We start from the raw sequence: 15,429 nt of genomic DNA, 5'->3' as shown, positions 1-15,429 counted from the left end.
AGAGAGAGAGAGAGAGAGAGAGAGAGAGAGAGAGAGATGGATGGATGCTTAGGCCTGACATCCTTGATGTTTGAGTCATTTTCGGTATATACAACTAAACAACACATAATCCTTTCAATTTATCATAGAGCCAATGTGGTGTAATTTTGAAAAAAAAAAATTTTTTTTTTGTTTTTTTTTTGAGACAGGGTTTCTCTGTATAGCTCTGGCTGTCCTGGAACTCACTCTGTAGACCAGGCTGGCCTCAAACTCAGAAATCTGCCTGCCTCTGACTCCCAAGTGCTGGGATCAAAGGCGTGTGCTACTGCCCAGCGTAATTTTGAAATTTTAAGAATTCTGGGTACCTTTTGCTTTTATTTCGTTGCTTTGGAGAAAGTTCCTTCACCAGCATGGGCTCTTCACGTAGGTGAAAGCGTCTGTAGCTCAGTTCCTTTTGGTTCATCCTGCCCAATTGTGACTGGGCCTTTACATTCTTACCTGAAGTCCCTGAAGAGAGTAATTGGAGAATATTTTTACATGTTTCCTTGTTTGTTTGTTTCATCTCATTTATTTTTAAAGAGTCTTGGGCCTAATATGGTTGCACAAGCATTTAATCCCAGCACTCAGGAGGCAGAGGCTGGCGGATCTCTGAATATGAGGCCATCTTGGTCTACAGAGTGAGTTCCAGGACAGGACAACACAGAGAAGCCCTGTCTTGAAAAAAAAAAAAAAATGGTGGCCCATGTCTTTAAGCCCATGTCTCCAGCACACAGGAGACAGAGACAAGCAGATTTCTATGGGTTCAAGCCCAGCCTGGTCTATGTAGAGTTCTAGGCTAAGCCAGCTATGGTAACACAGTGAGACCCTATCAACATAGAAAAGAAGCTAGTGGACAGAAAAGTTTCCAAGCCCTTTCCTGGTGGGCTACATACAACAAACACAGCATGCTTGAAAAGAGCTCTCCATATGCAAAGCTCCACATGCAAATGTCGAAGTACTAGAAGTTTGTTTGTTTTTTGAGACAGGATTTCTCTGTGTAGCCTTGGCTGTCCAAAAACTTCAAGATTCACCTGGCTTTGCCACCCAAGTGCTGGGATTAAAGGCATGTACCACTACTGCCCAGCTAAAATTTTTATTATAAGAATTTCAGGGGCTCCGGGCAGTGGTGGCGCACGCCTTTAATCCCAGCACTTGAGAGACAGAGACAGGTGGATTTCTAAGTTCGAGGCCAGCCTGGTCTACAGAGTGAGTTCCAGGACAGCCAGGGCTATACAGAGAAACCCTGTCTCGAAAAAAAACAAAAAAAGAAGAAAAAAAAAAAGAATTTCAGGGGCACTCTGAGCATCTCAGACGACACACCCATCTCTTCTTTTCCAGGTTTCCCTTGAATTGGATGCCAATGCATACAGGACTGTAGGATGACAGGACTTGGTTGGTCTCATTTTTCAAATAAAATTGTTTAAGTTTGAAAAAAAATTAAAAGCTAAAAAGCCAACAACTTCAATGGCTGAGGGATGTCTCAGTTTGTAGAACCTTTGTCTCACTGCATGAGGACCAGGGTGTAGATCCAGAGCCCACATGGAAAGGTCAGCTGTGGTTGGCATGTGCCTGTGATACCAACAGTGACAAACTGGGTGGCCAAGATAAATGGATACATGAAAATGCACAGGCAAGCTATCTAGCTTACATAGTCAAGTCCTAAGTCAGTAAGTGACCCTGTCTCAAAACAGAAGATAAAAGGCGCCAACCACCAAGACTGTACTTTGACCTCTAGTATGTACTCTTCACATACAGATATACACACAGAATCAGAATCAAATATTAAGAAAATCTAATGTGGAGGATTGAGTAGGAATGGCCCCCATAGACTCATGCGTTTGAGTGCTTGGCTCATAGCGACTGGACTGGCACTATTAGGAGGCGTGGTCTTGTTGGAGGAAGTGTATCACTGGGGGCAGGCTTGGGGGTCTCCTATGCTCAAGCTGCACATAGTGTGGTACATAGTCTCCTGCTGCTTGTGGATCATGATGTAAAACTCTCAGCTTCTTCTCCGACACCGTGTCTGCCTGCATGCCACAATGTTTCCTGCTATGACATTAATCGACTAAACCTCTGACTGTAAGCTAGCCCCAACTAAATATTCTCCTTTAGAAGAACTGCAAGGGTCATGGTGTCTCTTCATAGTTGTAAAACCCTAAGACATCTAAGAAGGCTCAGAGGTGGCTAAGTGGTTAAGAGTAATTATTGTTCTTGCCGAGGACTCAGGTTCAGTTCCCAGCACCCACATGGTGGCTTGCAACCATCCATAACTCCTGTTGGAGGGGATCTGATACCTATTCTGAGCTTTACGGCACTTGCATGCATGTGATGCACGCACACACTCATGTATACACACATACATATATGATTAATATTTAAATAAAGTGAAAATTTAAGAAAAGGGCTGGAAGAAAACAGTCAATACTGTGAAGACTGTCACGGCAGACAAGGAATCTCAATCAGTGAAGACGTCCATATCTAGGTATTGGATTTACCTACCTTTCAACAGAGGAATTGAATCTGTGTCTCTAACTGGCAGATCCTCTGGCATATGATCCAGTAGATGCAGCATCACTTCAATGATCAGACTGTAAGAGAGCCTAGAAGACACTAAATAAAGGAAAAGCCTTGATGAAATTCTAACTTTGGACTGTCTTCTGCAGGACCTCCCTAAATTGCAGTAGGAATTTCCCAGTACTTTGTGATAGTATCTGACACATCGTAGTTATATTTGTGGTGGCGTGGACAAGTCAAAGGCTGTGCACTCAGTAATCATGACCTGGCCTGGAACTTACATCTCTTTGCCTCCTATGTGCTAGGATTAAAGGCTTGTACCAATAGGCTCAGCTTTTATAGATTGTAAAATATGTTCTGTCTATGCCCTGAGTGAGTACCCCTTCGGGAGCACAAGAATGGAGATGGTTGCCTTGCTTGGGATTGGAGGAGGTTTAGAAAGAGGCATATTCTTGTTCTTATTAGAGGAAGGATCATAAGTTTAAGGTCAGTTCCGGTTATGTAGTTAGACAATGTTTCAGAAAATGACAATTAAGCTGGGAATGGTGGCCTATGCTTTAATCCCAGCACTCACTTGGGAGATAGAGGCAAACTGATCTCTATGAGTTTGAGGCCAGTCTGGTCTACATATTGAGTTCCAGGGCAGTCAGCTATTCAGAGAGACCCTGTCTATCTAAAAAACAAACAGTAGCAGCAACAACAACAACAACAAAACCCACCACCAACGACAAAGAAAGTCAAGAATCCCTCTCCTTTGAACAAATGAGCAATAGAGGCAAAAGTGTGGCATTGTGTGAGTTTCCCCTGTTATTAAGTAAGTAAGTGGGAGAGAGTGCAGAAGAGCCTGGGTATGATGGCATAGGCCTGTCAAGCCAGCTGTCAGGAGGACTAACTTGGTCTACATAGTGAAGTCCAGGCTAGCCAGGGGTATACTGAGACCCATCTCAAAGGGTGGAAAACAATGAATAATGAGTATAGAGGCAAGAACAGTGCTAGGGAGGCATTGTCTTTGTTCAGCAAGAGGCTGGGAAGGGTGGAGGTCCAGGGACGCATGGATCATGCAGGCATCAAAGCATTGACAATGAGTTGGTTATGGGATAGGCCTAAGAAAGTGACAGGATCAAAGATGATTCGGTGTCTATGCCTCCAAAGCTGCTGACAAGAGACAAAATGAATATACTTATTTTGCTCTTCTCAAAAGCATCAAGCTGAAAAATAAGAGATCATAAATATGCATTAGATATAAACTTACAGTCCTGGCTCCTTCCAGAGTGTTCTATGCATTTCTTTCCTCTGGATTCCCTGCTGTCTCTAATACCCCTGTTTCCAATCCTCTTGTCCTCCTGCTGGCCCAAGGAGACATTAATCCTGACCTTTTAGCTGTTAACTCTTTGTAGCTCTGTTTTTAGCTTTCTAGAGAAGACTGTACTTTTCCCTGGTCGAATGTTGAACTTGGAGAGACAGCAGATAAAGCATCACTCAACGCAGGAACTTCTCCACTAAAACTGAAGCTGAAAAATATATGTTTGGCTTAAGGTTAATAAGAGTGAGTTGGTTTTGGGAAAATGACTTTTCCATCTATTGTTAAAGGACCAGGTGTGGGATCCCTTGCTTGTAATCCCAGGACTCTGGCAGAGGCAGAAGCAGTGAGTCTGTAGCTAGCCTGGGCTACATAGCTATTGTCCTAAAGGGGGGGGGGGCAGGTGGTGGTGGGGCACACCTTTAATCCTAGCACTTGGGAAACAGAGGCTGGTGAATCTCTATGAGTTCCAGGCCAGCCTGATCTACAAAACAAGTCCCAGGGCAGCCAGGACTGTTGCACAGAGATTTCATCTCTAAAAACAAAAACAAGAAAACCAGTCACTTAGAAGGCCAAGACAATGGGAAAAGAGTGAGTCTTGAGGTCTATTTAAGGAAAAAGACCCTCTGGGAGCATTGTCTCTGACTCATCCTTGGCCCCAGACCCTTCTCAAGTGAAAGATGAATTCGGATAATTTAATATTTTCCCACTAAAGCTTAAGGCAGTCTACTTCTTTTATCTCTGCCTTTGTTTGGTTTTGATTTTCTTTTTTCTCTTTTTTGGTTTTGATTTTCAAGACAAGGTTTCCCTGTGTAGCCCTGGACATCCTGGACCAGTATGACCTCAAACTCAAGAGACTGGCCTGCTTTTGCCTCCTAAATGCTGGGATTAAAAGTGTGCTCTGCCACCCCTGCTTGCTTGTTGTTGAGACAGGGTTTCACTGTGCCACCCTGGCTGTCTAGGACTCAATAAAGCAGGCTGAGCAAACTCAGAGATTCCAAGTGTGGGATTAAAGTTTTGTACAACAAGACCTGGCTATGCTTTTCTCCTTTCCTTTGCTTTGCTTTGCTTTGCTTTGCTTTGCTTTCTCTATCTCCTTCCTTGCTTCCTTCCTTCCTTCCTTCCTTCCTTTCTTTCTTTTGAATTAGGGTTTCTCTACATAGTCTTGGCTGACCTAGAACTCATTATAAGACCCTGTTTCAAAAAAATAAAAAGTTTCTGTGTGTGAATTTTATAATGGCAAGCTATAATTTTATGTTTTAATGATTAATTTTAATATATAATTATATACTAATATAATAATTATTTTATATAATTAATTTTATATTTCAAAGTTATAATTTTATACTTTATATTTCCTCCCAGAAAGTTCACATAGTATTTTTTATAACATTTAGATGTTTGCTCAAAAGTCAGTCTCTGCTATCCTAGGAAAACACTATTAATGACATATAAATTTTATCAACTAAAAAAGCACTTTGCAGTCTGTGCAAAGATTAGTTGCAAGAAAAATTGTCAGAGGATGAAATCTCATACTTCAGAGGCAGATGGTGAATGTGTTAGAGAAGGATTAATTCATAAGAAGCTGGATTTAGGTCACTGCTGTGATGAGAGAGGGCAGAAGAAACAAAAGAAAGAGAAAACCTTTTAGCATAAGAGAAAACAAAAGTACAGCTGGGGCGATGGCTCAGGTGTAAAGTGTTTGATATACCACATGAGGACCGGAGTCCATTCAGAATTTACATAAAAGCCTGGTGCCAAAAATCAAACCAAACCAAACCAAACCAAACCAAACCAAACCAACCCAACCCAACCCAACCCCGGTGCCCGTACCTCTAATCACAGGGATAATGTTTAAAAAAAAATGTTTTTTTTTGTCCCACTACATAAGGTTTCTCTGTGTAACTTTGGTTATTCTGGAACTCTGTAGACCAGGGTGGCCTACATCTCACCATCTCACAGAGATTCACCTGCCTCTGTCTCCTGAGTGGTGGGATTAAAGGCATGAGCCACCACTCTTTTTTTTTTTTTTTTTTTTTTTTGAGACAGGGTTTCTCTTTATAGCCCTGGCTGTCCTGGAACTCACTCTGTAGACCAGGCTGGCCTCAAACTCAGAAATCTCTGCCTCCCAAGTGCTGAGATTAAAGGCGTGTGCCACCACTGTCTGGCAAACCATCACCCTTCTTTTTTCTTTTCTTTTTTTTTTTTTAGGTTTTTTGAGACAGAGTTTCTCTGTGTAGTCCTAGCTGTCCTGGAACTCACTCTGTAGACCAGGCTGGCCTCGAACTCAGAAATCCGCCTGCCTCTGCCTCTCAAGTGCTGGGATTAAAGGCGTGCGCTACCACCCCCGGCCAAAGCAAACTACTTTACAAAACTGCTTTGCCTCTGTTTAGGAGCTGTCAGAGGAGACCATTGCTTGTTTGTTTCTAACACCAGGGAAGTGAAAATGGAAGGATCCTGGGGTTCAATGGCCAACAAGCCTAAGCACATCTTACTGAGCTCCCACTTCATGCAGCAGAGTCGCATGGCAGTGCACACCTTTAATCCCAGCAGAAGGAGGCAAAGACAGGTGATCTCTGTGAGTTGGAGGCCATCCTTGGCTACAGAGCAAGTTCCAGAACAGTCAGGGCTACACAGAGAAACCCTGTCTTGGAAAAACAACAAACAACAATAAAGAAACTCATCCTGAGAAGGGCTCAGTGGTACACTGGAACCCTGAACAGCCAGTGGCTTAGCCACTTAGCCACTTAGCCAGTGGCCAGTGAATTAGCCAGTGGCTAATAAAGAATTTGTACTGGCTTAAACTCATGTCTCAACAGTCTCCTCTGACAGCTTTGGTTATCTTGGAACTGTAGATAAGGCTGGTTTAGAACTCAAAGATCTGCCTGCTCCTGTCTCCAATATTGGGATTAAAGGCCTGCGCCACTGCAACTGGCTTTGTGTCTTGCTTTAATAAAAATGCTAATAATGATAATATTAGATTTAGGGCCACTGGGATGGCTCAATGGGTAGAGGTGCCTGCAGCCAAACCTGATGACCCTTGTTCAATCCTTAGTACTCACTTGTTGTTAGGGGGTGAACCAACTAGTGCAGGTTTTCTTTTGTTCACCAGTGTGCCTTCCAAAATAAACAAATAAAATGTAAACTAGGAGCTGGGTATGGCGGCTCAAGGCTTTGATCCAGCACTTAGGGGCAGACAGATCTCTAATTCAAGGCCTGGCTACAAAGTTAGTTCCAGGACAGTGGGGAGGCTACACAGAGAAACCCAGTATGGGAAAGGAAAGGAAAAGGGAAGAGTAAAGCAGGAGGGTTCCCTGGTTCCCTAACAGCAACACACAGAAATCTCCAGTCTTTCTCTATTTGTCTCTTATTTTGTTGTACTGGGGATTGGACCAAGGACCTTGTGTGTGTTAAGCAAGCTCCCTATCACTGAGCCCAGCACTTGTCTTATTTAATTTGTAAAAAAGTCATATGCATGTGTGTTTTGTCTGCAGGTGTGTGTATCACATGAGTGCCTGGTGCCCTTACACCAGAGGCCAGAAGAGGGGGTTGGAACCCCAAGGATCTGGAGTTATATGGTAAGCTCCTATGTGGGTGCTGTTAATTGAACCTCAGTCTTCTGGAAGATCAGCAGTTGTTGTTAACTACTTTCTGGCTCCCCAATTATCTGTCTGTCTCTCTGTCTGTCTATTATCTATCTATCTCCCTACCTATATTATTGTTTTTTTTTGTTTTGTTTTGTTTTGAGATAGTTTCCCTATATAGCCCTAGCTGTCCTGAAACTTGACCAGGCTAGCCTTGTACTGAAAACACCATCTACCCCAAACCTTTCTTAAAAAAAAAAAAAAAAATGTAAAATTGGGAACACATAAACTCGCTGAACTGTTACATATAAAATAAATCCTTTGAAAATGTCAAAGGTTTAAAGGTCTAAAGAATATCTAAAAGATTTTTTTTTTTAATCAGGAAATTTCCTGGGGTACCATCTCCCTTTCTCGGTAACTATATACATTTTGGTTTGTTTAATGTTCCTACAGTATAACCAGAGCTTTACTGGCAGACCAGATCCAAGGGGACTAAGTATTTTCAAGCTATTCCAGGAAATGGGAAATTGAAGTGGCTGGCCATTGGGTTTGCAGATTTTGTGATGACTAGGGACTAGAAAACAGGTTTATAGGGGTTCAGGTAATTGCTCCTACAGGAGAGAACTACATAAACCAGTTGGTTTGGAGGGAGCTGTTCAGAGAAGGCCACGTCCTTCCAACAGTTTATAGAATCTAGCAACTTAAAAGGATCTGAATTTGAAAATAACTGCAGAACCGGTTAGCTATCAACACTTCAGGCAGTCTAGGGATTACTCTCCGCGCCACTCTGAAGCTTGTTTGCGCTTCCCTTTTCCTAGGCCTGGGGCCAGGGCAGGTCCTTTGCACCCGCTACCAGACACCACCCAGGCTTTCCCACCCCCGCGCCGCGGAAATGCGGTGATCTGGCCTGACCTAGGATCTCTAGGAAGCACTGATAGGACAACACGGCCGTCAGTCAGATCCACCAGATACCCGGATGAGAAGCTGTGCGCGATACAAAGGCGAAAATTCCACCCAGCTTTCCGTCTGGTACAGTGACCAATAACCATCCGTCAGATACCAAGTGACAGGAAGCGTAACCAATTACTAACTAGCCTCTGTTACGCATGTGGAAATTCTCTCAATTAGCCAAACCCACCTCGGGTTATGATTGGACGGAATTGTGAGGAGCGGTAGCGCTATCTAATTAGGAGCGGGAGCGAGAAAAGTCACAGCCAATAGGAACGCCTCCAGGAGCGTGGTGGGGGCTGGACTTTTGTCTCGGCGGCAGAGGAGCTCGGGGGCCATTTTGTGAGGAGACGGAGAGCGAACGGTCGTGTGGCTCCTTGCTGTTGTAGCTCCGGCGTCTCGGCGTAGACCTGCAGTAGGAGAGGCAGTCTCTTCTCTCTCTCCTAACTCTTGGTAAGCCGAAGAGGGCGAGTTCAGGGGAGGCCCTGGGATGCTGGGCCCCGCCAGCGGGTGTAGGGGAGAAAACGGCCTCGCGGCAGAAACCGAGGCCGCGTTTGTTCGTGTGCGTTGGGGATTGGGTCCAAGGCGGGAGTCAACAGGCCTCGGCCTTGGCGCAGATTCAACCTAGTGACCTCTAGGCCACGGTGCGTACGAAAATACCCTGTTTGCGCGCTCGTGTTTAACGGCTACTTTCATTTTCTTCGTCCATTAGGATTCCAAGGGGGAGCAAGAAAGCGAAGAACGAAATGCTTGTTAATGTATTTTTAGTGAATGTCTTGCTGATTCCGTTATTATCTTCTAAGATAAACGTCGGACAGGGGTGGGGGAGCGATAACATGGTTTACTACTGGAAGCTTCTAAATTCCAGGCGGGTCACATGGCGTCTGAACAGCGTTTTAACAATAGATTAAGTAGTCATTACTTTTTTTCCTCTAGGAATAAATGGTTAAAAGTCGGAGTGTTTGTAAAGGGAAGTGCCGAAGACTAAATTTTAATTGGAATAATTACAGCTTACTTTTTATCTGCAGGTTACAAATCATATAAGTTAGTGGAACTTTGCTTGAGGTAGGTACTACTGTCACAGAGAGACGTGAGGCTTAAAAGTGGTTGACAGGATCGTACTTGACAGGTCAAGTATTTTCACTGTGTTACTAGAATACCCTGTACACAAAAAGACTTAGTGAGCCGAGTGGAGGTGGTGGTAGTGCACGCCCTTAATCCCAGCACTTGGGTGGCAGAGACAGGCAGGTCTCGAGTTCTAGGCCAGCCTGGTCTACAAAGAGAGTTCTAGGACAGCTACACAGAGAAGCCATGTCTCCAAAAAGGAAAAAAAAAGACAGTTTTTTTTTTAAAGAAGGGGAACCTGACTCAGAAATTAACAGAAAAATTTCAAGCTGGACTTGGGGAACAGTAATTAAAAGGCACAGTAATGGTTTACAAATACTTCAGTATTAATCCTATCCACCTAAAACTCAGAAAGGCAGTTTACAGCTATGTATAGTAGTGCAGGGCTGTATGTGTTCTAGAGGCTCTGAGACAGGACCTTACTCATTGCAAGGCAGCTCTGGACTACATAGTAAAACTGTGCTTAAAAACAAATTAGTTTCGGGGCGGTGGTGGTGCACACCTTTAATCCCAGCACTTGGGAGGCAGAGGCAGGCGGATTTCTGAGTTCAAGGCTAGCCTGGTCTACAGAGTGAGTTCCAGGACAGCCAGGGCTACACAGAGAAACCGTGTCTCGAAAAACAAAAAACAAGCAAACAAACAAATTAGTTGCTTTCTTGTAGGTGTTGAGTTCTTTTTAATGTAGCCCAGTGGTAGTGCTTAGGATTCAGGATGCCCCGAATTCAATCCCCAGGACTGAGTGTGGGATTTCTGTGTCATAGTAATTTACTTCGGAGTTATTTTATTACATACACTTACTATAAAATTGGTATTTCACTGTGTGTGGTGGCGCAGTCTTTAATCTCAGCGCTAGGAAGGCAGATAACTGAATTCAAGGCTAGCCTGGTGTACAGAGTGAGTTCCAGGACAGCCAGGGGTACACAGAAAAACAATTGGTTTGATTAAGTCACAAAAATACAGTACTAATTTTAGTTTAAGCTATACAAATTTTACTTTAAAGCATACTTAATAGAATGTAAATGGCCTACTCATCTAATTTGAGCACTTGAGTTAGGAAGAGTTAGTTCAAGACCATCCTTGGTCCAGCTTGGGGTATTGACCCTGTCTAAAGAAAAAAAGCAGAGAATAAAGGAAAAAAACAAGACTGGAAAGATGGCTCAGCAGTTAAGAGCACTGCTCTTCCAGAGGTCCTGAGTTCAATTCCCAGCAGCCACATGGTGGCTCACAACCATATGTAATGGTGAACTGATGCCCTCTTCTGGTGTGTCTGAAGACAAGAGACAGTGTACTCATACATGAAATCTTTTTTTAAAAAAAGAAGTTAGAAAGATAAAGGGAAAAAATAGCCTCCTACATTTTTTTTTTTTTTTGAGACATGGTTTCTCAGTAATAGTCCTGGCCTCCCTTTGTAGATAAGGCTGGCCTTGAACTCAGATCCACCTGCCTCTGCCTGAGAGTGACGGGAAAGACATGTGCCTTTAAAACATAGAGTAGATAAAGGGTAGAGAGTTTTGCCCTGGTGAACAGTGAAAAACAGGTAAGAGGAAGTCATCCATCAAAAATAATCTTATAAATAAATGTTAGAAATTATGCAAGAAGATTATTGGTAGTATTTGAGGTATACCTGACATTAAGTGTGAGAAATGTAGGCAAGGCCTGGTGAGGCACCTCCAGTCCTGGCAGAGTATGGGTTTTCTTGGAATTTTGAGGCCAGATTAAAATGATAGCATTTTTCATTTGGCTAGTAAGGAAACTGTTAAAATTGCAAGGGTTTGGATCTTCTCATTTGCCATGGTCAAGCCATTTTCAGAAATGCTTGGTAGTGGTTACTATTCTCTAGAGAAACATGTTTGCAGTTTGATCTCTAGATGGATTGGCTTATGGAGTAGCTGTTCAAGCAAGTAAGGAATATATACCCAAATAGTTTGTTACAGCCTTATAGATTATATATGGTAAGTGTAAGATACTAACTAGGGAGTGTAATAATTGGGAAATCTTGGCTGAGTAAAAACTTACCTTTTTTTTTTTTTGGTTTTTTGAGACAGGGTTTCTCTGTGTAGCCCTGGCTGTCCTGGAACTCACTCTGTAGACCAGGCTGGCCTCGAACTCAGAAATCCACTTGCCTCTGCCTCCCAAGTGGTTGGGATTAAAGGCGTGTGCCACCGCCGCCACCACCCGGCTGTAAAAACTGTATCTCATAAATATCCAGTAAATTAGAATTCTGGATTTGTTTTGAGCTGTAAAACTAGACTGCCTACTTTATATAGAAAACTTGAACTCTGATTTAACCCTAGTCATTGTTGAAAGTAGCTGACAAAATACACAAAAAGTTGTCCCACTCCACCCCCCACCTCTGTTTCCTAAATTTATTACTCCTCTTACTGGTAAAGTGTATACCCTAGTACTTGGGAGGTGGGTAGGCAGATCTCTGAGTTGGAAGCTAGCTTTGCCTAAACAGCCAGTTACAGGCCAGCAAGTGTTAACAAATGAGATCTCATCTTAAAAAAAAGGAAAACTAGTCATTGCTATTGACTACCCTAAAAACACTATTATGGTCAGCAGTCAAGTAACTTTATTGATATTTGTTACTAGCATTATTTACTTATAACTCAACTTTCATTGGCAGGGTTACGGCTTTGTATGAACTAGATTTGCTGAAGAATTGGCTGGTGAAAAATAACTTTTAGGTGTTTTTGAAAAGCTACATTGAGTATCGGTTCTCAATAGTTTAATAAAAGACTACTGGGCTCTGGACTACCAGTTTCCAGTTGAGTCATGGTTCTCTAGATTTTACATTTTTAATAAGTACCAGGTGATGTTTCTTGTCTTGACTCATTTTTGAGTGTCCTTTTAGAGCTCATCCAAACCCTAATGAGAGTTTTGATAGTATAGCCTAGAAATACTTAAATTTTAATTGTGCTATGTTATGAGTGCTTGCCATGTATGTATGTGCACTGTGTGTGTCTGCTGGACATGTAAGCCAGGAAGAAAACATAGGACCCCCTGGAACTAGAATTAGGTTGTGAGCTAGCATGTGGGTGTTGGAGTTAAAGATAGAACCTCTGTGAGAGCAGAGTGCTCTTATCTGCTGAACCATCTTTCCAACTCTATATATGCTTTTTTTTTTTTATTGAGAGACATTTTGCTTTTTAAAAAAGTAGCAGGAGCTCATTAGTTCTATAACTTGTTGACATAAAACATGTAATGCTTTTTACATTGCTAGGTTTTTTTCTTTTTTAATGTTTTTTGGCTTTTTCCAGACAGGGTCTCATTACATAGCTTGGTGCTCTGGCCAGTCTTGGAATTCACTATGTAGAGAAGGGTGGCCTCCAGTTCAGATCCTCCACCTGCCTCTGCTGGGACTAAATGGGTACATAATTATGCACAGCTGCTTTTTAAGTCTGTGTTGTGTTTGTGTGTGTGTACATGTACATACACGTACTAAAGATTTTTTTCTTTTTTTTAATCTAGCAGGCTAACATCCTGAAGATTTTGGTTCTGGGTTCAGGGTAGAAGTACCAAATAGAATTTTTCTTTATAATTACCTCCAAAATACAGATAACTTTCAAACATCAATGTTCTACCTAGAAACTTACTCTACAGTTATATATGCTTGTCTACTTGAAATTGATGCTTAGTCTAAATAGTTTAAAGTATTTGTTCTGTTTGTAGTCTTGGTATTTTTAAATAAGGGTTTGCTTGATAAATACTTCTAAGTCTTCAGTTTATAATTTTAACATGAAATTTGTAAGGGAAAATTAAGGCCTCTTGTCTTAATGAAATGAAATATAACCAAGTCTTATTTCCACAATGAGTAGATACTAACTACATTTCTTTCAGCTGATAAAATGAGTTTGTGTCATGTACATTGTTTCAGTTTTTCATTATGTCAGATTCTTCATACCTTGGGATTAGTTAGGTACACTAGATGAGATAAAAAATGGGACACATCCACAAGGGCACAATTTTTATTATCTATTTCATGACATAAACTGTCCCTTCATCTCTATGGTTTCTCACTGTCAGTGATGATGAATAAAAAGGGCTGGCTCCTTTTTAAGAACATCTTTCTTTCACTCTGGCTGTAGAATCTTATCAAAGCCTTAGGGGGTCTTCACTCTTTGGTTTTGAGGATAGAGGAGTCCCTTTTAGTGTATGTCTTCATGATAGACCATTCATTCATCTTTAGTCTGTATTAGTCATAGGAAAAATACATGACCTTAGGTTTTGAATCCCATGAATCTGTTATTCACTTCATCTCCATTTGTTGGCCTGGTTTTTCTGTATTTTTGTTGCCCAATCTGCTGATTACAAAGTGAACATACAGTATCAGTCCCCTTAAAGGGGATACCGACTTTAGTAGTAACTTCAGCCACCTACTGATGTTGGTGAATTGTAAAAACAGTCACTAATAAAAGTGATGACTCTCTAAAGGCTCTCTCCCTCCCAGTGAAATGTTAATGCTTTACCAAAATGTGTTAGATGCAACAGACAGTGTTCTGTCTTGGGTTTAGGGCACATTTCTGAGGAACTATGACTCAATCTGTCCCTTCTCCTTTCACAGGGCAGCAAGGCGAACCCCATCCTTACTCACTGGAGCTCAGCTTTGATTTTTAACTTCCCTTCCCCACCCTTCCAGAACACACACATTCCCATTCCAAAATTGATTTTATAAAGACATTTTAAACATACTGATGCAACTTGGTGTGCACTACGGCAAACATACAGGTGTTTTTTTAAAAATTATTTCCAAAAACAACAAAACAAAACAAACGGGACCTGGATTTAAGATGTAATTTTTAAAATTTCTATTTCTATTTTTTCTGCAGCAGTTGGGTTAGAGGAGGAGCCTTTTAGCCTCATAAACTGACCTCTCTACTTCCTCGTGTATTTTTAAGATTAACTGATGATGTGGAAAGGGCTTTGCTTGTCTGCTATTGAGAACATTACCCTTGCGGTTTTTGTGGAAACTGCTTTTGGAAAAGAAAAGAATTGAACTTTACTGACTTGACATTTTTAGACCTCCCGTTTTTCTAATCTGGGCTATTTTTATTTTTGTTTTTTTACAGTGAGATTTTTTTGATCTTCAGCTACAGTAAGTTATTACAATTTTTTTTTTACATTTTTCCTGACTTTCGCTGGTTTCCTTTTTATTGTTGTTACTTACTAGTTATTATTATTATACTTATAATGGTGATGATGATGATGATAATGATGATTTTTAAACGGATTAAAGTGGAGTTTTTCTGAATGTTAAGATTTCTTCAGCCTCCTGATTGACTTTGGAGTTTTCCATCTTGGGAGAGAAAGTGAAGGTGTTAGCATTTTTAGTTTGATCACATAAACCTTTTCTCTCCCAACCCCACCCTTGCCCTCAACCCCTTCCCCACACTGGAAATAATTTTACTGGCTGTTAAGTCTTTGACCTTATTTTTCCTGATCTTTAACTTAACTGTTTTAGAGCATCTCTGGACGTCTGTATTTTTAATTTTTTTTCTTTTTATTTTTTTTCTTTTTAATCTTTCATTTGTAAGATTTTTAAAACTGTGCTGCAATAAAATGTGTGTGGTACTATTTAACACCTATAATGGTGATGGCATTTTCCCAAAAAGCCATCTTCCTACTGTTTCCCTTGAAATCCCATCCTGCTTTTCCTGTACACTACCCCCCTCACAAACCACAAGCCGCAGCAACATGGATCCCCAGTCTGGAGCAGCAACAGCCAGGATGACCTGGAGCCAGGGGGGCCTTCGGAACAGATGTACACCCTTCCTGGGTGATGGTAAGAGGTGTGAGGTCCACTTGGTTTCATTGCGAAGACTAGGAAATAAACAAACTCATTTAAATTTAGTTGATGTATAGGTAGTACTATGGAAATGAAAGTACCTCCTAGACAGTTCTCTCAGGTTATCGTTGAGCTGTTTAGAGTAACCTTTGGGA

General features: G+C 41.6%; 2 protein-coding genes across 20 annotated transcripts in view; one reads left to right on the top strand and one right to left on the bottom strand.

Annotated features, from left to right (window-relative positions):
- Positions 1–2,590, bottom strand: part of Rpgrip1 (RPGR interacting protein 1) — a 50,120-nt gene extending 47,530 nt beyond the window's left edge. For both annotated transcript variants that reach the window (XM_028788475.1, XM_028788476.1), the window contains exons 1-2: positions 2,518–2,590; positions 345–486 (exon numbers count right to left, since the gene is read on the bottom strand). In XM_028788475.1, coding sequence (XP_028644308.1) covers positions 345–486; positions 2,518–2,590 — 215 coding nt within the window. The remainder of the gene's footprint in view (positions 1–344; positions 487–2,517) is intronic.
- A 6,075-nt stretch (positions 2,591–8,665) lies between these two features.
- Hnrnpc (heterogeneous nuclear ribonucleoprotein C (C1/C2)) overlaps positions 8,666–15,429 on the top strand; it is a 30,739-nt gene continuing 23,975 nt past the window's right edge. For 5 of the 18 annotated variants that reach the window (XM_028788568.1, XM_028788561.1, XM_028788558.1 and 2 more), the window contains exon 1: positions 8,685–8,817. The gene's annotated coding sequence lies outside the window, so the exon portion shown is untranslated. Of the gene's footprint in view, positions 8,818–14,053; positions 15,272–15,429 lie in introns of all 18 variants that reach the window. The other 13 variants (XM_028788567.1, XM_028788564.1, XM_028788557.1 and 10 more) reach the window with 5 other exon arrangements.

Source organism: Grammomys surdaster, unplaced genomic scaffold (assembly GCF_004785775.1).
Source record: "Grammomys surdaster isolate TR1022 unplaced genomic scaffold, NIH_TR_1.0 125750, whole genome shotgun sequence".
NCBI lineage: Eukaryota > Metazoa > Chordata > Mammalia > Rodentia > Muridae > Grammomys > Grammomys surdaster.
This window is presented reverse-complemented; position numbering and strand designations above follow the sequence as displayed.